General features: G+C 37.9%; 1 protein-coding gene across 8 annotated transcripts in view; it reads right to left on the bottom strand.

Moving 5' to 3' along the window:
• Nucleotides 1–25,271, bottom strand: part of TNRC6B (trinucleotide repeat containing adaptor 6B) — a 138,046-nt gene that overhangs the window by 101,147 nt on the left and 11,628 nt on the right. For 7 of the 8 annotated variants that reach the window (XM_041481398.1, XM_041481396.1, XM_041481387.1 and 4 more), the window contains exons 2-3: nucleotides 20,627–20,699; nucleotides 15,632–15,730 (exon numbers count right to left, since the gene is read on the bottom strand). In XM_041481398.1, the coding sequence (XP_041337332.1) occupies nucleotides 15,632–15,685 (54 nt within the window). In that variant the 5' untranslated portion in view covers nucleotides 15,686–15,730; nucleotides 20,627–20,699. The remainder of the gene's footprint in view (nucleotides 1–15,631; nucleotides 15,731–20,626; nucleotides 20,700–25,271) is intronic. The other variant, XM_041481390.1, reaches the window with a different exon arrangement.

The following is a 25,271-nucleotide window of genomic DNA, read 5'->3' as shown; positions in this document are numbered from 1 at the left end:
TTAAAAACTGTAGAAGATACGGTACAATGGCACAGACACTCACAAGAAGTTCACAAAAAAATTAATTACTGAGTGAGGAAGTACTCAGGAACACAGAAACTATACAATATACAAAACAAAGATTAATTGGTAGGGTTTCATTGATAAATAAAGCCAATAATAAAATGCATCAACACACTAAAAAAAGTCATGGGAAGGTCAAGGAATTGACTATTGGTTAACTAGAAAATATCTCTTTTGAGAATGGATAAACAACTAGACTTGAAGGAAACATTTGGCTGGTCAGGCTCAGAGGACAAAGTGCTGTATGCTGCCTGGATGATGATATGAAGTGCTGCAGGAGTCTAGGACAAGTCCATTAAATATCTTTACCAATGCCTTGCAGGGCCAGTAAGGTATATTCTAGTCAGAACTTTAAGATCAAGTTTAACTGGGGCGAAGAGGATCAATCCACAAGTCTAAAGACAGAGCTGCCATTCAGATGGACCTAGACAGCCTGGAAGAACGGTCCCTACAGGATTTGTACAAATCCAGACAGGACAAACACAAAACACTTGCACCTGAGAGGCCCTGGCAACAATACAGGCTGATGAGTGCCTGGGGAGCAGTTCCATGGAAAAGGTCTTGGCATAAAGCAAGCTGGTCATGTGCCAGCACTGTGCCTTGTCAGGAAAGGTCAGCAGCATCTCAGGCTTTATTAAGAAGAGCCTTGCCAGTAGATGAGGAAACTGATTGCCACCTCTACTCAGTGATTATTATTCCAGACATGGTCTAATGTACTTCCTTTTGGGTCCCCACAATACAAGAATTACACCCAGAACGTGGACACAGTAGCCACCAAGGTGCTCAAGGAGGCAGAGCACTTGTCCTGTGAGTAAAGGCAGAGGCAGCTGGGCTGATTCAGCCTGGAGAAGAGATGGCTTTGGGCAGACCTTAACAGCAAGTGTCTGTACCTACAAGGTCAGCAAGCAGTCAGGCTCACCACAGGGGTACCAGTGAGTGGACAAGAAGCAGTGAGACCATGCTCAAACTAGAGAAGTGCAGAATGGACGCTTATTTTCACCATGAGGACAGTCAAGGACTGGAACAGATAGCCTAGAGTAGTTTTGCAGTCTCCTTCCTTCAAATTTTTAATGGACTGACTAGGTAAAATCCTTCACAACATGTTCTGACCTTACAGGTGACCCTGCTTTGAGCAGGAGGTCAGACTAAAGACCTTTGAAGATCCCTTTGAACCTGAATTTCCCAGCAATCCTATGAACACAAGAACAGATTCAGTTTAATATTGAGAGATAACATCCAGGACAAAAACCCCTACTGAATTCCCAACCCAGCAACAATGTGCACTTCGATCTGGAAAAGTCTAAGAAAAATATCTTTAAAAGTTGCATATCAAAAAAAAAACAAACCCAAAACCAAAAACACCAAAACCCAAAATAAAACAACCACGAAGAAAACATAGGTTATGCTGAAGAAAGAAATACTGAAAAGTTTGCAGCAGATCTACAGTATGCTTTCTTTTAGAATAGCGTCTATGAGTAGAGACAATGAAGACTCAAACCCCCTCCACAACACTCCAAAAACATGAGAGCTCAGAGTAGAGAACGGTGTAAGAAAAGGGGAGATTTCATATAAATAAAATCCAACATTGGGCCTGCAAATCTCCCTCAATACAAGACAACACAGCACTGAGGCATACACAAAAAGAGCAGCATGACAGTATTGTAAGAAGCATCACTCCTTTGCTACTACAATATAAATAAAACCCAACTCACTCTCAAAAGAACACCTGTAAGAGGATACACAAAGAAAATGTACTACTAAGCAGACAAAAAATTAGTTCTTGAACAAACAAATTGCAACACTGAATTTCACAAGTCTTTGCAGGTTTTATGGTTTATGTACCTATGGGTACAAGGATTTATCTGTGTATTAGAGGATTAGAAACAATAGCAGTATAAGCTTTTCTGTTTCTAGCAATGACATTACTTTTACAAAGTGAAAGGAGAAGTTATATATAAGATCATTCAACAGGCCTGATCCAGAGCAGCAATTTCTGCCTTCCTCTATTTGCAGAACCTTGATTCTAACTTTCTTTTGTTTGCCTGCATATGTTAAATAATTTGACGATCAGTGATCTCTATTTTTCACTTTTTTGCAGGTCTTAAAATTTTTGCTAGAAAGTGATACACAGCTTATTTAATGGTCTAAAATTTCTGGAATAAGCTCATGAAGTAATATCTATTTACATCTTTCTGCAACACTTAGAAGTCACTTTATTGGGTAGTTCATCTTAATTCAAAGAAATATATCAGACAAAGAGCCTTCCGAAAACAATTTATGAGCATGTAAAATTACAATAATATTCAAAAAGCATTGCTCACATATGCATAAAGTTTGTTCTTAGGCCCAGCTATCTATTAATTAAAGATTAAAAAAATACTTCAAATTAAATGCTTAGGTCTTATTTTCCCAATGACAGTAATGATGTCATACTGCAAAAAGAGCGTGAATGTGGTATTTCAAGTTTTTGATTAAGTGACTATCTGAGGATGAACTGAAGAGAGGAACAGCACATAAGAGCCACAGTTAGCTGAGAATACTCTTCTTTTTCTCCTCCACCCACAGTTCTTATACAATTCCTATGCACATTTCTTCCCCACAAGTCTCTCAGTTTCCTTTCATTCTGTCATCACCCTATCCTGTTCAGCACTCTTTGAGTCTTTTTTTAAAGAAAACTGGAGCCCAGAGCTCTTGTTAAGCTCCAGCCATCCACAGCATCCAGCAGCCTCACCAGATCTGGCTCACTGCAGCATTTGGAAAATGCATCCTAAGCCTCGAGTGTCTCCTGACTCACAGTGTACACAGGAAACGCAGTTGTCCTCAATATGTAGAAAAAGAATGGAAGGTGGAGCTAAGACAGAGCTCCTGGCTCTCTTGTATTGCTCCCAAGGAAAGGAGAAAAGGTGGAATAGCAGAGGATCTGAAACACTTTAGCTTCTCTTAAGAAGACTGCAGAGGGAGCCATTGATTCCAAGAGCAGGGATCAAAGGAAACACACTCCACACCTGTTTCTCCTGGCAAGTAATGGAGAAAGCTTCAAGATTCTGGCAACTGGAAGCAGGAACCAGAAATAGACCCTGAAACAGCAGGGGAGGAATTCAATAGAAAACTTCTATACATTTTTTAAAGGATCTGCCAGTTGTTGAACTCTGTATTTCATTATTTCAAAGCCTTTTTCTCTAAAATCCAGGCACTTGTGAATATCCAAATTTCAACACAAATTAATATATTGAGTGTTCTAAATAATAAAAGACAATCCATTTTAAGAAAATCTATTTGGTATTAGACACTCAATACCGAACTTTCAGAAAATGAAATTTATCATGAGCTTCAATGTAATAAACGATTATATTTTTCTGTCCAGAAGTGCAACACCTGTTACTACAGTTTCATACTACTCTTGCTAAAAATATCTTCAATGAGACCCTAATGGATTTGATTAATGAGTAAACCTTATCTCCTAGACAAAGTCAGCAACACTCTGAAGGGTCAGAAAGTTTCAAGGGCAAAAGCCTCATCTTTCCTGAATCCCCATGTCAGAAAGCACATTTTCCTAACAAGATTCAACTCTTGTACTAGCTATCCTAGCCCACCAAAGATGAACTGAGCTTAAGAGAAACCAAGCATTTCCTCCGGGAAAAAAGATTGGTATTTGTGAGAAATCCTTTACTTATTATGAAAGGCTATTAATTTTAAACAGTCTTCTTGTCTTCACCAGTACAAAGAAATGTACTAATGCAACTTCATCAGAGAGCTGCTATCACCACCTTTTCCTACTCATTCCATAGTTCCTTTTCAAAGCTGGTTTATTTCCTATTTAAAAACTAAAACAAGCACCCCCCCCAAACAAACAAAAAAACCCCATCCAACCAAACCAACAATTAAAAAACCCCAAACAAACATAAAACTCCAAACAAACAAACAAGAAAAAAAAAATAACCCAAAAGGACTCGAAGTAGCCAGGAGATAAAGACTCCAAATTTTTCACTGACTAGCATCTCAAGCAGACACAACACCAAGGATTTATCTGGCTCATGACCAGCCACTCTGCTGGGCACCAGCCAAGGTCAAATGCTGCTTTCTGCAGGTTCTGGCCATCTACTTCCCGTGCTTTAAGTGAAGTGATTTCCACACAGCCTACCCCAGGCCCAGCCTGAGACTGACAACAACTACTGCTTTAACACCAATGTCCCTCCCAGTCAGCAGCAGCACCAGCACTACTGCAAACAGGCCATCAGCACTTATTTTGTCTCACTAATAGTTGTTTTAAGGAGAGTTGCACAACCCAGTCCTCGAAATCCAAGCAATTAGTCACTAGTCACTACTGCTAACAGTGGTGGAAGCTGTGCTATAAAAAAAAGAAATCTCTGAGACTATTTGAGGTCTGACAGAAATGTAATCACTACTACAAGTGAAAGGAAAGCTGAGTCACCCCCCTGTCTGGCTTCATTAAAAGCACTTTGGACAAACTGCATTGGGGAAAATTTTACTCACTAGGAACAGATTAATTAAAATTTTAATTAACTACTTTTAATGAAAATGCAATTTAGCTGCTAACACTTCCATAATTTTTTAGGAATAAATTAGTGTTGAGCTTGCATTTCAAAATACACACAGAATAACGTAAATTGTTTAGCAAAATTATTCTCAAAATTTACTTCTTAGATTAAATCTTAAATTCAGTACACAAATGAGAGCATTAAAATATCCCTTAGAATTTGTGATTTAAACTTTTAAAAAAAAAAAAAAAAGAAGAAGAAAAAACAGCTCCTAAAATGAGAAAGCACCAAGTATTTTTCTGAATCACACAGAGGAAAGTCTTAAAGACAAGGTGTGCACGAAACAGTGGTTGAATTTTTGGTCTCTTTCAGGACTTTGTTGTATTGTGCACCATTGTGATATAACTAAATTTTCACTTGAACCTACTTCTACCTTTTTTTTCCCCTCAATTTTGCCAAAGCATAGTCTTGATATATAAAAATCACCATGAAAATACATGAACCATCTCCTAGCCTAATCAGTGTTTTCTTGAAGCTTTCCAGCAGCATCTAGCTGGAGCATTTCAATGTTATTACCACCACACGGTCCTGACTGGTTTTCTGTTAGTTGCAGGAGAAGTGAAAACTTACTAGCACAATCCCTCTGCTAAATCACACCTCACATTCAGTATTCCCTGCTAATCATTCTGAATGCTAACACACTTAGACCACAGTAATTACATTACTAATGTAACTAATCTGCTACTGGTGTTTGTTATATGCAGCTTAATGGTACTTTAACACTTGGCTCACTGAAACGTGACATTAACTAGAAGAAATGCCAACACGTTAACAGAAACAATCATTAAAACATGCATCATCTGTATAGAACAGCAGGACAGGCTGTCAGTGGGAACTCAATTCATCATTAACTTATGGAACTCAGAATATGTAATTTATGCTACAGCTAAACAAGCACAAAAGCTGCGGTTAAAGACCAGAAGTTTTGCTTTTAGTGTCAGCTGTCACCAAATAGTCACTAAGTAATTACAGAAATAACCTATGGCTCACTTTCTACGTAATATTTAAGATGTTTGTTAACTAATATTCTGTGAAATACCCAGCAGCTTAGCATGAGTTCCCTGCTAAGCTTAAGCAGTTTTATAAATACCATAAAAACAACAGTCACACTTTGGAAAAGGTTGGGATCCCAGCCACACTTCATACTGCACAAATACAAAACTTTACTTAATAAAAATTGTTTTTTAATGCATCACTAAGCTGCTAAGTATTTAAAATACAATAGCTAAGTATTTAAAATACGTGTGTGTGCATATATATATATATGTAATAATTAATATATGTCTTGCTCTGAAAGCAATTTAAACCACCTAGTTGTTTGCAGCTAGATACAGTTCTACCTTATGTCAACCACCAAAGATGTTGAAGTCACTCAAGTCATGGTATGACAGGATATCCAAAAATACCATCTGAAAACTTCAACTCTGAAGTTGCCAAGGCAGCTTTGAATAATAATTCAACCATCTCAGACTCAAAAAAATGAATAAAGTGCTCTGAATTTAAGCAAAAGTGCTTTTCTTTTCCTGTTCCACTTTTGATGATCCATTTTTTAGTGTGTTCCATCCATTTTGTAGTGTATTCTGCATATACATAGCATCAATGGAGCCCAGGAAAACATGAATTTAGTAAGACAAAAAAAATCCTCAATTTTATTTAATTAACCTTTTATATTATTCTTCAGCTAAAGAGCAAAAGCATTTCACAAGCTACGAACTCTTGCTAACTTCAGCTACCTTTCACACTTTCCATTTAGGGGACACATCTGACCCAAAAGCCCTTGAACAGTTCAACCCCCCAGTACTTTCAGAAGCCACTCTCACCCAGTGCAACCCAGTGACTCTATTTAGCCAACTCATTTTACAGTCAATTTACTATTTATGGTGCAGACACAGATGAACAAGTTATAGCAGTTTAAACTGACATCTGTAAGTGGCTCATATTCTGATACACACATTATTAACCACCCTGACACAGAAGACAGAAGACATATTGACTTTCTCCCACTTGGATTTGGAAATCTAGATGATGCATTGCCACAGAAGGACAACAGGCATGAACTGCTAAAAGAATTTTCAAAGGCTTAAGAAAGCAGATGATAATGAGAACTACAGAAAACTAAATTACACTTTTGTACTACACATTTAATCACCTTCACTGCCACAAATACTGTTTGCAGCTGTTTGTTAGGAATGACTGAAAGAGACATAAGCCAGGCACATACAAATTGGTGCTGAAGTTATTCTGCCTTAAGACCAGACAGGCAAGCAATAGAAAGAAGAACTTTCTTTTCCCTGTACACAGAAATCTGTTGCGTGGATTCTAAACACATAAAAACTAATGTGGCCCAGGAAGTTCCTCAACAGCTGGAGGCTGAGAACAAATCTGTTATATGTATATATTAACCCTGCCTTAGGTCTGTATTAGGCATCCACTTCTGATCACTGTCAAAAAGGAGAAGGAATACAGGCTATCCACACCCACAGTACACAGCTGCTTTCCAGTTTCTCCAGTTACCAGAATGCAACTCATTTTAGTCACAGGGGAGCCACTGACACTGCTTCTTGCTTATAAAATTTTTCCAAATTTATCAAGATTATTAGAAAGATTAGCTATCTGACAGACCATCAAACCATTAATATAGCCACTCATCTCTGGAGTAGAGCCTGGGCTTTTTTACAACTTGCTCTCAAAAAATCCCCAACAAACCTTTAGATGCCATGGGAATACATTATTTCTCTGGAATTGTGGAAATTTCTCTATTTCATAGGGAAATTCTACGTGTTGAAACCAACCCACATGATTTCAAAGTACCTCTAAATATTTCTTAACCTAATTTCACCTACTGTGTCTGTAGACAACTACTACACTCTCCCCTCTTATGATACACCCTCTTGCCCACTGCTCAAATGCTTCAGTGACTTCAAACAAGTGCCAGGAAACACTGACATGTTTTCAATGTTGCTTTAACCCTTCAGGGGAACTGATACCACATAGTATGTTTTTGCAGAATTCCAGTGTCCTTAGCTATCCAATCACCCTCTTATTTACTTGAATACTGAAATCTATCACTACAATTTTTTACTACTACCATCACAAGAATAACAACCCACACTCTTCCCATCAAACCTCACATGTACTTCTTCCACAACCAATGAATGAAAAAAAAACATTTTGAGGAAGTGAAAAAAATTCATACCCATCTAGTTCACAAAGTGAAAAGGAAATAGTCCCTTTAGGGTCATGCAAATACACAGTCTTGCAAATGCATGAAGTCAACAAGACCAGTGAATTATGCACCTTTCAATCATTCAGCCAAACTAACATTCTACAAATTATTTCTAAAGTAAAGTTAAGATTTTGTTAAAGTAGAGTACGCTTTAATGACCCTGGCTGAAATTTCTCCCCAAATATCTATCCCCTTCAGGTCTGCCATAAGACAGGAACACTGAAAACACTCATCAATACTTCCATATCTGTAAGACTTCATATAAAGAACTCTGTCACAATTCACATGGACTACAACCACTGCCAACAATTCTCTAAAGCTAATACCAAATGGAGAGAGATCAAAAGGCAATATTCTGAAAAGGCAGAAAGCCCTCAAATTGTGTGCAAATAGTACACCTGCAGGAGAAGAGACACTTTGTAAGCAAAGGCACAAATCAATTTCCCTGACTGTCATTCACATCGTAGTGGGACTATAGCACATAAGCTCTCACAAGCAGAACCACTTTTTCAATCTTTAAGCAAATATCTGGTTTCTTGTCTGCTTTGCAAAGTATTATAAACTGCTGTAATAAACTGAAGAAGAGATGCTACGGGTTCAGAAAAAACTAGTGAGAAAATATTTATGAAAAAGAAAGAACCTTTAAAAGAATGGAAAAGATGAGTTTTTAAACTGAATGTTTTCTTAAGACTGAAGGTTTTTTTCCTTTAGAAATGAGGCACACACCTGCTCACTGCAGTGACATGCCATGCCAGTACACTTCCTCCACACGAACTGTACATATGAAAAGACTGGATCAAAGAACATATGGTGACAGTTCTTAGATCTCAAAGTTACCCTGGCTCATGATGGCATTTTCCAACAGAAAGAAAATACATCATTGTGTTAACCTTCTCTTTTGTGATTCAAAAGCACTTCAGGGTATTTTGAGATCACAAAACAGAGAGTCATCTTTCAGGTTCAGCATCTATATTTTAGCAGTCTTCACTATGGACAAGTAGGTTTCAAATGAGTAATCCATCTTGCCTCTGTAGAAACCAGTACACCCAACTGGCAGAATCCTGAACATGATCCTGAATTTCTTTTAAAATGTCCAAGCACCTAGGCCATCAACAGCATTCCTTCACAATAGTTCAAGTAGTAATGTCTAATTGCATGTTCTTTTTTGCAAAGTCCTCAACTATTTTACCTTATTTATAATTGCTTTTTTTATAGTGAACCCTGATAACATACTGTACTGGTTTTGGCTGGGATTGAGCTACATTTCTAGATAGTAGCTGGCAGAGGACTCTGGTTTGGATTTGTGCTGGAAGCAGTGCTGATAACACCAGGATGTTTTTGTTACGGCTGAGCAGGGCTCACACAGCATCAAGGCCTCTCTTGTTTCTCACACCACCCCACCAGTGAGCAGACCAGGGGTGCACAAGAAGCCAGAGGGGACACAGCCAGGACAACTTACCACAGCTGTCCAAAGGGATACTCCACACTGCATGGCATCATGCTCAGCATGAAAACAGAGTGAGTGAAGGTGTGTGTGGATGTTGGCTGGGGCTAACACTGCTCAGAGACTGGCTGGGCATCAACTGTTTGGCAGCAAGTAATTTTTTCCTTTTGCATCATTTGTTCTTTCACAGTTTTATTTTCCTCTCCTCTTAGTTATTGGTTTGGGTATTTTCCCCCAAAATTATTACACTGCCATTATCTCAATCCATGTATTTTCTGACTTTTACCCTTGCAATTCTACCCCTCCATCTCACTGCAGGGGCACCAGGAGTGGAAGAGCAGCAGTGTGGTGCTTAGTTGCCAGGTAGGGTTAGACCCCGTACCATAATTTTGGCTCTTTGTTACAATGCCTTGAAGTTTTGAAATTTGAAGTTCTAAACTCACAAGCAGGTTTGCTTGGGTTTTCTTCCCCATGTAGAGAGATCCAAGCGTGTAGCATTTTGTAGGAAAGTATTTTAGGTTCTTTTTCTGGCCGCAGTGTTAAGGTTTCAGAGAGAAACTAACCCAAGATTTCTGCTTCCCTTGATTCCCTATGTTAATTTATACTTAAAATAAGAGGACTATGCCACAACACTTTTACTAGCTTTTGTAAACACATAATTAAAAGGAATTCTAAGTAAATTAATTTTTTACTGAGATGTTAATGGATTTTTATTTCAATACATGATATGCAAATATTTTGGGTTTGAAATTATTCTCCTCAAGAGCTGTAGCTTTTTCAGGTTAAGTAAATGAAGCTAGCAGAGCATGGAGATGACATCAGTTTTTGTTGTGAAAAATTCTTTGTCCTCCTAGTTTTTAAGCTGCTACATTTTGGGAGAAGCATAAATTGTCCTGTTAGACAGAATACCTCTCTACTTTTCAAAGACTATGTAAGATACTTCATGCAAAGACTCCAGGAACTTAGCATAGCTGTAAGTCAGCTTTACAAAGACTAGCTGCTCCTACAACTCATGTTCCAGAAAAATAATGGCAATATACCCTGTGCATCAGGGCACAGAAATGCTCAAAGCTCCACAAGTAACTCCCCAGTGGACATGAAAAATGTAATAACTAAATAAAAAAACCCCAAAGCCTACTGTCACAGATCCAATGGAGAAGCAACAGCCATGTGAGTAACCCACTCAGAACTGTCAGGTACTTACAAGAAAGTACACTGAGGTTACCTCTTGTAACAAGCTAAAATTTTCCATGAGTACAGGGATTCACAGTGCAGGGAACCATCATCTGAAAGCACCCTGTACCAGGCCAGTACTAGACTGGAAAACATATTTTTTATAATTACAGTCACAAAGCAGGCTGTTTGTTTCATTATTGTATAGGCCTGAATGTTTTAAATTATTTAGTGCTATCTGAATAGAAACCCAGTTCTGTATCACTGAACAGGATTGTAAGCCCCAGAGATACAGGCATCAAGGTTTTGGATGTTGTAAGTTTAATTACTTAACTAAGGGGGTTTTTTTTATTATATTAATTCTAAATCCCAGAAAATGAAAACATCAGCCTAACTTTCGCACTATTGTCATCATTATGCAACATCCACATCAGGAACTGAGCATACCTTACCCATAAATGCAGTCAGTGGAACATTCCTTATTGGAATTACCAATATTGCTGAATGAGATGAGCCTTAGGGAGAAACCTGGGGTATCTGAGGCAAACCATGACATCACATCGCAACAATTCCTGCTTTTAGGAAAGAGAACTCCTAACAACACTGCCTTGTGAATTTTAAGATTCTGTTTATAAATATAAAAACACCTAACTTAACACAGGCTTGTGTTCCTTTATTATTAACATGTATGAAGTAAAAGCAAGTGTTTAGATACTTGAGTCACATAATTTTTAACCTTTTTATCATCTCTGTGAACGCTTCAGGATAAAAAAAAAACCCCAAAAAACAACAACAACAAAAAACCCAACACCACAACAAAACACAGCCTGTGCCAACGGAGTTCTAAAGAGTGATTTAAAGAGAAGGCAAGTGCCAGTTCACAATTAGACACCAAGAGGCAAGAAAACTAAGAATTAACCAGGTTGAGAACAGGCAGTTTTCAGTAATGTAAGGGAGATTCACATTGACAGATATGAACAGTGTAGCAACTAGAAATAAAATAAGGCTTAACAGGAGGCCTCAAGACAGCTTGTAAGTGGGACTGGACAGTGAGACTGAAAAACAGGACAAGCCCCAGTGTCTGTGTCACTGCTTTTGAAAGAGCCAAAGTACGAAAAAGTAGCCTAATTGCTGGTCTACCAATTCAGTTCAATAATTATTTCTATAAATACTGATGAAAACTTTGAATAAAATTACATTTACCCAAAACCATACAAAACAGAATCTTTCCCCTTTCCCTGTTCTTATTAGGAACTAAGTGTTAATAGACATCCTGTGCAGTCATATTTTTCACCAAAATTTTGTGTACCTAGATTTTTATTATACAAAACATTAAAATGGCATAACTATATATTTTTCCTCCTTTCCCTTCTACAACACTGAAGCAAAACCACGAATTCATTAATACCTTTCTATAAATTACTTTAGTCAAAGTCCCTCACTCCCTCTGAATTCATGGGCTTTTACTTTGAGACATGAAGGAACAACTAGAAGGAGAGTGGGGAAATCTGCATTTAACATGAGCATTTGAATTTCATTTTTTGATAAAGAAGTTTTCTGCATAAGCTGAAAACTCCTGCCAACATTGAAAAAAATCTAAAAGTACTTCAAATCAGGCAAAAAATTTTAGCTTCCTCCTGCAAGATTCTGCAGCAAAGGAACAACCAAGAAACCAAGTTTAAGTATTGCCTGTGCAGTAATCCTTAACTGATGGATCAAACCAGTTGAAATCAGTCAAAAACAAGAAGTTCAGTGCTTGTTGATATTGTCAAGGTACCAAGGCTGTTAATGGAAAAGGCCTAGTAATTGTTAGTAGCTAATTAGCTACCACAAAATATAATTAAAAATAAAAATCATAATCCAAATAATAGTAAAGGGTATAGGGTGCCAAGCAGAAACACTGGTTTTCTTTTCCTCTTGCTGTGAAGGAGGGGTAGCAGAAGATTTCACTTCCATTATGACCCAGAGCTTCCTGCCTCCCACCAGCAGCTCCAGCAAACATGACTGGGAATAACACCATGAGGGTCTTGCTTGGATTCCCAGCTCTGAAGAGGTCAGTCCTACAAAATTCCCTTGCCTAGTGAGCCTTTGCCACCTCATGGTGGTATTCCAAGCTTGGACTCAATGATCTTGGAGGTCTCTTCCAACTTGAACAATTCTATGATTCTTTTCTTTTTTTACTTTTTTAAAGGAAGAAAAGAGACCCTGAAAAGCCAGAAACCAGACAGCCTACCCCAAACTATTCTAAAAAGTGAAAGGATACTACACTGTATGATACTCACTAGCAGGTCACTTGGATAAAATAGACTGGATATTATTATAAAGTAAGACTTCCACATCTGCCAAAACTGAATTAATTTTTCAAACTCATATGCTTATTTGAAAAAACTGACTTCTGCACAGGTTGCTTCCTCTCTGTATAGCACTAACATTAGGTAATTATTGGAATCAAGAGCATGCTATTGACAGGTGCCAGCTGTCTTTACCATGTTGAGGCCATTTTAAAGGAAGTGTATGCAAAATTGAGAACAGGAGCACAACTCAGCAACCACAATATAAAAAAATAAATTACTAATTAAATAAAAATGTATACATTAACAACAGTGGTAGAAATAAACAGTAAAGTAGGAACTGAGTCTATCAATAACCATCCACAAGCCTGATTTCCAATGAGTTGCCACTGAGTTTGCCCCTCATTTCAAGAGCTGACTTTACAATTGTCTCACCAGGTTGTTAGGAATCAAGCAAGAAGATCATTATTCATGATGTCTGACTGCAGGGCTTAAATTTTCTGATCATACATTACATAGTGTTCATTAGTTTGAAGGCCATAAATATTTAGGCTTTAAAGTGGCTTGCTCAGCTCTGCATAAGGTATAATTTTTTCTTCAAAACCAGAGGAAATCTTTTATTTTCAAGTCTTGACCAGGATGTCTCAAAATACTATACAGTCTAGGATGCCAGAAAATCTGAGACTAATCTGAGTTATACAACCAAACCGGTTCACAAGCATACAGCATGACACATCATTTGTCTTCCACTCTATGACAGAATCTTCATGTAAAATTTAGGTTATTTTCAGGCTGGTACGACAAAAAAAATTAATTCTTGCAGTATCCAAATCTTTATATCCTGATACTCATGGTATCTCCACAGAAGTTGATTTTGCTCTCATCTCTTTCAGAATACTTCATTAAAGTATACCTCAGGTCTTCTGCCTGAAAAAGTTGGAAGAGGGTGGGGAAGGATGGGGAAATAACCTGACAAAAGGGAAAAAACTGAACTACATTACCGAATATCTAAATAAGGTAGGAAAATGTATCTTGATGAAAATGGTCACTGGATCATGCAAACATTTGTAAATTGAGGGAATAATTTCAATTATACTAGACAACATAGTGAAATATATTTTGACTACAATTTTCTAGGACAAACCTTCAACTGTTATAGATACAAAACTCCCCTGACACAAGGAGAAGATAATCATTTACAGATTGAAGAAACACTGAAAACCAGACTTCAGTGAGTAGTCCTGTACATCACAGAATGGGGAGAAGGACTAGATGTAATCATGACTTTTTTGCTTAATATACACTGATCCTCTATAGTCCTTTATTAATAATACTAAATACCAGATGCACAATTCCTGATCTCCCACATTCTCTAATTGTTTCAAAGCAATAATTCATACACATTTAGGTATTCAAAATCAGTATATAGAATTTTGTTTTAAATTTAAGCTCGCTCAATTTTTGGAGCAGATATACAATCTTTACCATTATATCCAGAATTAAATATGCCAAAGAAAAGCATACCCTTCATTGGATGAAAAGACAGTCACTTCAATCTACTTCCTGCCACACAGGCAAAAAAAAAGAAAGCTGTGCATCCATAAATATACACACAGGCACCTGTTTGTATACACATAAATGTGTGTTCACACACACACAAAGATCCTCTCTGTGAGGTGAAAAGACGACACCAATAACTGTGCTATAATCAGTAATTAATTGCACCATGATGTCTCCTCTCTCATGTCTATTCCCCACTGAAACCTGTAATCACATCCTTGTCAAAAGATGCATTCAATAGCCTGGATTGCTGCAAGTACATCCACTTGATATGTTCTCAGCTCCTAATCTAGAGCCGACCTTCCCTTCAAAGCTATTTAAAATTAACACAACTCCTAAAGTACATGCAGCACAATTGCCAAATCCTTTCTCTAATAATTACTTACTTACTTCCTAACTTGGTGCTTACAGCTAAAAAAATGTTTTTTCTTATACCCTAAAACAATGAAAGTATCTCTCCAAAGGTCTACCTAGGAAACAGATTTTAACTTGAGTCTTCTAGTTTTTAATTTCTCAGTCTTTCTCTTACACAAAGCTACAAGAAAACTAACAATGATTCAGATTTTTGTGAAATGTAGGGAGCATGTTTTAAACACAGATCAGTTGCAATGTTGACACTAACTCATTGAGCAGTCAGGACTATAAACCGTATTTATAAACCTTCAGAAGAGTATTCCAATGACTATGTCATTATGAAAACCAAAGTAATTTACACCTTAACATTTGCATCTTCAGGAAGAAAACAGAAAGCAGGACACAGTATTGTGTTCAACAGAACACTTCACATGCTCCTGTCCCAACAAGGTATGCTGAGAATCAGAGGTGCCTTCAAAAGCAACACACAATCCAGCCTCACAAAACAAAACAAGTACAAGGAAACAAGAAGCAGCACACCTTCAATATAGGTCAGTCAGCAATCCACAGACACCAACACCTGCACCTAAGGGCCCACATGTCTAAGTCCTTAAGTTAGTTCAGAGAGTGGGTGGGTAGAAAAGAAAATGCTTCCAGTTATCACAAATTAAATACAATCAGGGTTAGTATCTTTTTACAAGTTTTCTCTTTCCTTCCTGGAAATGCTTGAAAACACATGTTCCAATCCTTAGTGGGGAGCAAAACCCTTGTCTTTCAAAAGGTTTTTCAAAGTTTAATTTTTTTAGTATCTCCACAACAATAAATAATAAGCATCTACATGAAGGTATTTATTAAAAATGCCACCACCAGTGGATGTTCAATCCAAGTACCGCCCCCCCGCCCCCCCCGCCCCATTTCAGCCAAACAAGCTTTTCTTCCTCCAAAACACAGTGGCATTTACCTCACTGACCTTGGGACTGCCTTCCTCCAGTACTTCTCCCTCATCAGCTTGCATGGGAACAGGATCTGTGCAAAGCTCTGCAGAAATGCAAAATACTGCCTAAAAGAAAAACAACAAAGAAGTATTTTAAAAACAATTATTTTTCTGCCTTTAACAACGTTATGTGAGATTGCAGTGCACATAAACAACAATTCTAGGCTACGACCTTTAATGCTGCCATTCTGCACATATCTGCTGAAATTATGTTTTACCCAAACGAGAACTGCTATTCAGGATAAGACAAAACTACTTAATTAAAATAAAAACCACACTTAACTTGAATATACTTCCTTTTTAACTTTGAAGTGTCATTGCTGAGTATTTAATGCAGTCACTGATTTTACTCATTAAAGCCACAGTCAGCAAGGAACGATCACACAGACCAGAGCTGAGCAATTCTTTCTTACTAGGAAATAGCTTTTGTGCAAATATAAGCTTTAAAGACACAGCTTCAAGACAATCTAAAGGTTATTAGTTTGAAAAACTGTTAAGACTTCCAGTGATCTAACTGTACTTCTGAAGTCTTACTTTCAGGATTTTTTCCTTGACTTCATTCTAAAAAAAAAATACATTCTAGAATCTATCTGTTCCCTGAACCATTTAAAGTCATTCACCTTCAGGTTGACATTTACAATTTAACCCAGGTCAACCGATCCCAGTGTTTCCAATATTCAACACTACTGAGTAATCTATTTTCGAGTTTGTTTGACAGTATCAGTGCAGTTCCAACTGAACAAAATCTGCACCCCAAACTCTATTCTTCAAATTGTAAAGTAACTTATGGAAGGATGCAATACAATTAGGGAGACTTTGGTGTTTAAGATTAGAATGTCTTCTACTCCAGAGGATGAGGCATTTTTCAGGGGTAATGGATCAAATTAATCAATTTAAGAGATCAAATGCACGAGCATAAATTCAGCAGGAATCTCTTGCATTTAAAATGCAAGACATGAACCATGACCAGATCTCTAACATTCCAGGTATATGGAAAGTAAGGGCTCACACTGAGTACACTAAGTTAAGAATTCTCTAAAAGCCAAGAGTTGCTGGCCTTTAACAGTTGTCCCTCTCAAGATTAAGTAACTCTTCAACTCACCAGCATTTAACATCCATTTCAAATCTCTCTACTTCTGCACCTCAGCTACGGAACTGCTGACTGTCACCTTCACAGCAGCAATTCCAAGCCTGGAAACTGACAACAGAAAGCTTCTAAATGATGCACCTCCTTCACTTCATTGTTAATGGCTGTTCATAGTGTAAGGCTGTCTGCACTCCAAACTCCGGTTATGTTGCACATAGGTAAAACAACATCTGGCATGGTTGACTCAAGGAGTGAAGAACATGTTCTACAAACGTTAAGGGCCTGAAGCTACAAAATGTTACATAAAACTTAATAAATCTTACAACCGACAAGCTGTTACATTCAGCAATGTCATACACTCTAGTGCCAGGCACAAGACTGTAAAGACTTAGAGCGCAGCAATTTCCTGTTCTGGGAAAAGAAGGAATGAGGAGAAAAGTGAACTCTTATCCAAATCCTCACTTAAACATTCTGCCTTCAGAACATAATAAAAAATCAGAGGTATCAAATGCTAAGCATGACATCTATGCCAAGATCCTCCTGCCTATAGCAAATATTTCCAGCTTTTTGTTCTGCACCCACAGTGGAGAAGGCCAGGCTGGGCAGTCCCTGTCCATGGTGCTTCTTCGCCATGCTTGGTTTCTGAAACCCACTCAAGAACGTCCAGAGCTGGGAGTTTTGGAACATGATTTTGCAATATCAGAGTCAAGTAATTGGGAAACTCCTCAGATTTTTGTTAGACAGACAGTCCGATGTCTAACAGCCGAAACAGCTTTGGCCAGAAGGATTCTTGTGGCAGTGACTGGGCCAAGAGTCAGAGAAATAAGCAAGAATGAACATGAGCGACAGAAGCATCAAAAAAAGCTTTCATATAAAACAAGACCAGAAAGGTCAGACCAAGAGCACTGCAAGGGGAAGTCACTTTTCATTCAGAGTGCTAGAAGAACTCAAACATAAGCCTTTGAAAAACTGACATGTTTTATCTTCTGAGATCCCTCACTCCATAGGAATTGGCAGTATTTGACTCCAGTTTTTATACATTACTCCTGGAAGAAGACACAAAAACTACCAACCAGTGCATCTCAAAGGAGGAAAGAAAAGGTCAGCAGAACTAGGAAATTTTAAAAAATGGAAAGGCTACAAGAACAAAGAAAAGCAAGCTTAACCACAGACAACAGATTAAATACACTGGAACTATCCAGAACTCGGGGATTAGAGTAGAAAATTGAATGAATAAACACTTTTTCTTCTCCATTGTATTTTGTTTTTTATCATTTTGTCTCTTAATTTATCCCATGATGTTTTATTTGCTTTAACATTTAAAAAAATCATATAATATTATGTCTCACAATACTTACTTCGAGTGAACTCCCTCACCTGGGATGGTAAAAAGGTAGAAGTTCTAAAAGGCTCAGTAATTTACTAGAAAATTTCACAAGAGAAAAAGAAAATCCCACCAACAAAAATTTTTAGCTAGTGCAGGAAGACCCTAAGCCACAGACTACAAGACGTGTTGCAAGAGGAGGTTTTGCTGAACGCTGTCCTTTTGTTGTTTGGTTTGGGTTTTTTTAATACTTGGTTGCATTTGCTTCTGGTTTCTTTCATGAGACCAAACATCCTGCAATACACTATGAGCCCAATTCAATAATTTTTATGATCTTTTGCATATATGAATCATTGATTTCCTTAGCCACTGACACAAGAATGCTGCATTGCAAGTTTATTTATTGCCAAAAGGAGACACTTCAAGATTTCTGAATCCATGGGACACTACCTCTGTGGCAGACTTTTGCAGCAGTCATTTACAACTGAGGGTGACTTCTTAGCCAACAGAGACTGCTTATTGCCAGCACATGAAGAAATAACAATTATTCCATGTTACAGAAATCACCTCTGCAGCTCACCAGCTTCCGAGCAATGTCCTGAAGGTGACACACAGGTCATTTATTTTATACATGGAGGATGAGCGGGAAGTAAGAAGTTATACTAGCATCCTGTAGGATCAGGAAAATGCCAGAAGCCTAAAGGCATTTGTTTATTTATATTCAATACTTAATGTGATATGTCAGGCTCCCAGGTGATAAAAAGAAAGTTTATAGACAGCCCATTTAGATTTTCAGATCCAACACCTATCAAGAAAGTCACTCCTGGAAAAAGTCAAAAGTAAGCTAATCCTCTTCTACCCTTGCATATATCCACCCAAACTACTTGAAGTGTGACTGAAATCCCTCAATTTTTTTATTCACCTGATATCCTTCAGAAAAATTAACTAACTTTAAGTGGTGTAAGTTAACACCAAGGAAGGCCTGACAAATAGCAATGCACTGGTATGCCCACATACAATGTAGCACATGCACATCTAAACTTAGGAACAACTTTTATTTGACTCTTTAAAAATGTTATACAGTGATGAGAATCTATTCTCAAAGGTAAAAACATTTATTAACATGAACCAGCTGGATTTCTTACCAACTTTAATGCCTACTGCAATACTGTCCTGCCATTAAACAGTATGGTTTTGGGACAATCCAGTTTGACATTTAGTCCTATTTTTGCTCCATCTCTTTCTGCAGCAAAGATGTACTCATTTTGTTTACTGGGATCAGCACACCAGATGCAATTACCAGCCACTCAGTGTAAGCAGAACAGTGCAGTGTCTTTATGGATACCATCTCTGCACTACTGCATTCTAACACACTTGGCAAGTAAAACCTGAACAAATTTCCATATACTTATAAATCCCTGAAAACCAATACCAGTGAACAAGGTACTTCCTCTAGGCCTGATTTTCCCTCCACACAGAAAGGTCCAGCATGGAAAAATGCAATGTCCTCAATAGCAAGAGGAAGCTGGAATTACAATGATTTCAAATTTGGTTTCATCAAACAGGCATCACTGGGGCTAAGCACCTTGTCTAATTCAAGGGTCTTTCGTGCAGCAACACTTTTTTTTTTTTTTAAGATTGGCAGCAGGAATCCAATATGGGCTGAAGTTCATCTGATAATGAAGAAAAAACCTACTTCAAGCTTCTAAAGAGTGCAGCTGCAAGAGAAGCACTTATTAATGTACAAGCAATAGTGATTCCTGCGAATTCCCAAGTCTAAAGTGGATATGGCCCACTAGAAACCCCCTGAAGGACAGTAAGACTGTGCCAAATGTCACCATTACAGACATTAAGCGGAAACTGAAGGTAGGTCCCAAACCCTCTCACAAGCAAAGCAGGCACACAAGTGCTCTTCCAAGGCAGTGATCTCATACACATGGCATACTTGAAACAAGAGCAGCTAGAACAAGGCACTACTTGACTGAACAGCGCCTTAAATGACACTGCTTATTTGACACAATTGTACCGACACACCACCACTGTCAGCAGCCCCTAGGTACAGACAAAATGTTCATTTTTAACACATGATCCAGCCATACTGTATTCAACTGCTAAAGCATTGTATTATATTACACTGAGTTAAGAATGTACAAAAGCAACATAAAATTTAATGTACAGAAGAACACAGTATTTTCTGTCACTTTAAATGCAAGTTGCTCTGAAAGCAAGAGCATTCAAAAGATAAAAAATCCTTGACTATAACTTTATTGCTTATAGGAAATGATCACCACTTCCAGTGACTTAAAAAATCTCAACATAAATTAACTAATTTTAAAAGAAAATTGTACATCATACATATCAACTTCAGCTTACAGAAACAAATCACATCAGGCAGTAACAAACTTCACACACAAACCCACAGGAAACAACACATTAGAAAGCACATTAATACAGTTCTACATCCTACAGTATCTTAAGAACCAGCACAGGCTATTGCTCTTCTCACCTCCAACTTTCAAGATCACAATACTGAGCTTTGGTTGATTTTTACCTTTGACAGTTTCCAAGGGCTGCCAAAGCCCACAAGGATCCGTCCTGGCTACATTCAGTGCAAAAACAAAACCCTAAAAGGAGACAAAAAAACAAAAAAAAGTTAAAACATTAACCAACTGTGGTCACTAGTAAATTAAAAACAAATATAAAAACAAAAGTCAGCTGTCTCCAAAGCTCAGCAAACTTAGGTGCACAGAAGTGAAATGAATAGGCTGCCATCAGGAAAATATTTTCTTAAAATTCTCCCCACAACCTCCCATCCAAATCTGGAAAGACAGTAAACACTGGTAGCATGTGTGAGAGAATCTCCTACTGACTATGAGATACAACAGAACAGTAGGAGGCTCTAGAAACATAATTGCTATTCACAACTGGGAAAAACATGGGGTGAAACTGGTTTCTTGTACAGGAACTGAGAGAACACACATAAGCGTGTTTCCTTGCAGTCAAGGGAAGAGATTACATAATCCTATATTAACTCCTGAATATTAAATATTATGTGTAAAAATCAATCCCATACCAACCAATTGTCAGCTATTTAATCCTATTTTGAAAGAGTAACACAGCAGCACTGCACTGGCTTACAGTCATGCACATTTCAAATCATACATAATCTGTCTTAACCACAACCAGTATTAAATACTTCAGTTTTGGTTTTGCAAAACATAACCAACTTCCAGGAATTAAAAGAAGTCCAGAACCATCAGCTTAACGCTATACATCCAAGTTAACTTCACTAAAATCTAAATTATTCCAGTTGCCCTTATTGGGGTTTCTTGTAAGGGCTATGAACAAGTGGCACTTTTCTAAATTCACTGCATCATTTTGTTGGCTACTACACCTTAACGTACAGCATCATTCAAGAACAAAGCATTCCTGTCATTGGACTGACTGCCATAAACTGAGTATTTTTTTCCCTGATCTTCTAGCATTAACTACGATTTTTCTGGGCATGATTTCCATTCAAACAATTTCTGACTAGAAAACACAATTGGTGATAAAAGGGAGTCTCACCTGCCACTGTGGTTTACCTGTCCCTTTACTAGTGAGCAAAGGTTTTACAGACACAAACTTTAATTTTGAACTTGGTTCTGACTTATGCTCTTGGTTCTGACTTATGCTCTGACTTATGGGGTGATTCTGATAAAGCAACAAGAGCACACCGTGGTCAAAAGGCCTCAAGCTGTCTTAAAACATCATCTTACAAAAATCAGCTGCTGACGTAAACAAAAACATCACATACTCGATTAGGACATGGGAAATTGGCTTCAAGTCATTCACAACTTCAAAACAACACAGAAATATTTCATGGTTTTTCATCCACAGCACAGCAGAAGGGTAAGTCATGACTTACTATAAAAATTACCCAGGACAACCCTGGTCTCACTGTGATGGTAATTCTCCACTTCACTTTTCAAGGCTGAAGATGGAAACATAACTTGTAACCAAATAATTTGGTAGGAGGAGAGATACTACTGGTGTTTGAGAAGAGGATTTGCAACCTCTTTATTTCACATGGTTTAGAACAATCTCTTTGCATTACTTAGGTGGAAGGAAATCCAGGAAGGATTAGTACTTCAAGGAAAAACAAACTAAAGATATCACTCTAAACAAAGCAGCTGGGAGGAATGGAGAAAGGCAGGAATCCTCAATCTCTCTTGGAAAAAATCCAGAGGAATATTCAGGAAGGGCAGTCACATATTTCACAAAATCACTGTGATGTTCTATAGCAAAACATGACATGAGAAAGGGTGTCCATCATGTTTAATTTAGCACTGGCTGCACAACTTCATAATTTGTTCCGTATTTAATTCTTTGCACTGGTGTTTTTGGTAATATATGGAAAATGTTTCAGCTGTTCATGTGGATAAGACACAAGTACTTTTAACAAGATAAATAGCTGTAACTTGGAATGGATATCATATACATTACTCTGTACTGCTCTTCTAAAGTAACATGAGAACAGAAGGACCAAAAAGAAGTTAAAGACAACCTATATGTTCAAAACACAAGTGTCACTTCACAGCACTTAAGTCTTTTTACATGAACAACTCAAATACAAACCATTTCATAAAACAGAGTGCTCCTGAAGATGTCAGGAGGTTTAAAAGGGACAGCTACACAACATGATCTGCCTAAGAAAATCCAACCATTAATGAATTTGTGGTTTTTTCTCATTAAAGAATGTCACCCTTTTTGATTCATCATTAAGGGAGATGTGTGAAACATGCAAAGGGATACTTCTCAAATGGTCCTAAATCAGACTTTCAATGTAGAAAATCCTGGTTCTAACCTTTGAGTCTAAAGACAGTCTTGAAATGTAAGGACAGAATCCTTCATCATCACCTTCCCAGTGCTCCAAACTATTTACATAAACAATATTTAAGGTGCTAAATGTATCTCCTCCCAGTAAAGGAAAAGTAAACCAAAAAGCTTATTTTAAAAAATGTTTTGCTTACACATTTTGCCACTTTCTACTGTACAAAGCAGCACAAACCCCACTTTTCTGTTTATACCAATTATGTTCAAGAAGCCATTAAAGGTCACAGTGAACCTAAAAGGTATTTGTCCTCATTTTGACACAGCAAGTACACTACATACACTACACATCACTTCTCAGCTGTAATCAAGATTACATCCCAACTATAATCAGCCAAAGGCTGCCAAGTGGTTACATTTTCCAAGTCCTTTGTGCTTTGTTGCACCCTGTATTTTCGCTGTGACTGAAGCATATATACACACACATTTATGTACATATACACATATATGTGTGTAGATACAGTACAGGTATGTAACAAAACACCCTCAAAATTATTTTTACTTTTTCTCTTCAAGACCTTCAACACTCTACACCACAATGTTTATGGAAACTATCGAACTGAGGTTGTTGGAAGTAGTGTGTCTTGACTGACTGATGGCACCTTCTGAACAGCCAGCATCACAGTAAGAGTTATGGTGATACCTGGAGCAGCAAGGAATTAAAACACAGTGAGTTGAGAATACCAGCTGCTTTTTACACTCCACATCAAAGTTTAACCCACTCAAGAGATTCGTTTTGCAAAGCTGGAAACAAACTATCACATTAAAAAAAAAAAAACAAAACAAAACAAAGAACCATTCCTTTCAATTGTTCATCTCTGGCTCTATTAGGTCTTGCAAATTATCAGTTTTCAGCACAGAAAAGGATTACTTCAACACTGCTAGTGCTACCACTACTTCTTAACAGTAGCAATGCTCGGAATCCCAATGGCACAAAAGCAGTCACTACCCTAAGTATCACAACTACCATGGCATTTAATGGTGCCCCAGTGGCAAAAATGGCCTGCAATCAACACGCCCAAAATTCCAGCAATCCACATATACCAGCATTCCCAAGGATTCAGCACTGCTGGAGCTACACCAGTGCAACCAAGCCTTTACTTCAGGGTATTTGCAAAGCAACAAAGTCTTCAGAATACAGAGGACCAGAATTTTCTAAGGAGAGGTGAAGAGTGGATGTTATACTAGACCAGAGACATGAAGCATTTTTCTCTATCTTAAGCAAAACGTTGAGATGAGTGAGAAGCCTGCTTCTCAACAGCTCAACTTTAAACCTGAAAGCTATAAATAACTCCTTTGCTGCTGATAATCCCAACAGAATCATCCTGTCAGATTATTCATACCACTAAAGTCAACTCAAGATCGAAGGTTTCCTTTCGAACCACCAGTAACACTCATCAAGTTCCATACAACAGTGTGTTTATCAAACCCAGCAGCAGCAACTAAATTAAAACTGATAAGGTGGTAGGCAGCCTTGTGCAGAGGAAAGGGGAACGGTGCTTATTCACTGGCCGCAGCAATTACAAGAGCTAAAGAAAACATTTCTAAAAATCACTCACATGCGGGACAGGATTGGAAAATACCATGCCTTTCAAACTATCTAGTTCTTACAATCTTCCTGTGTTTAATTAGAAGAGTATCAAAGTCTCCTGTGTTAAACGATCCTTTTGCTTTGTTTGCTTTTACAAGAAGAGCTGCGTTGTTAAGGAATTGACACCGGCACGGCAATACCGGCGCTAAGTCCTGCAGCAGCCATGAGGCAGACAAGCATCCCCTGCTGCCCCACAAAGGCTCCAGGTCTCGGCACTGCACCCACCCTGTAACGCAGCCTCGGGCAGAAGGTCATGGCCAGGCTGAGCCAGGACACAGCCAGGAGAAAGGCCAGGGGAGTCAGAATGAGAATGAAGCTTAAAGTCACAATCTGCTTTTTAAACTTCACTCTTTTACAGCTTACACCGTGAAATTTTCCAAAATAATGTTCCATATTTATCTCACTTCTAATGATTAATAACAGAGAGGTTCTCTTATACAAGGACGTTTCGACTTCTCACTAGCATGATTATACATGCAGAGAAGTCCAAGATCTCAGCACTATTATTGTCAAAGAAAACAAATGCTGAGTTGTTAAGCAAATAATTCTAAACTATAATTGCAAACACCAACTTTGAACATAACCAGCTGCCAAATAGAACTTCATCAATATTTATAGCGTGACATCAGTCTGAATTGTACTTTTCAGCTATTTCGGCACCTAAGAAAGGAACAGGAAGCTAATTTTCAAAAATCTGTTTTATATTCAACAAAGCTTTTTCTTCAAAGAAACG

This window comes from Pyrgilauda ruficollis, unplaced genomic scaffold (genome assembly GCF_017590135.1).
Source record: "Pyrgilauda ruficollis isolate IOZ18807 unplaced genomic scaffold, ASM1759013v1 scaffold56, whole genome shotgun sequence".
NCBI classification, from domain to species: domain Eukaryota; kingdom Metazoa; phylum Chordata; class Aves; order Passeriformes; family Passeridae; genus Pyrgilauda; species Pyrgilauda ruficollis.
This window is presented reverse-complemented; position numbering and strand designations above follow the sequence as displayed.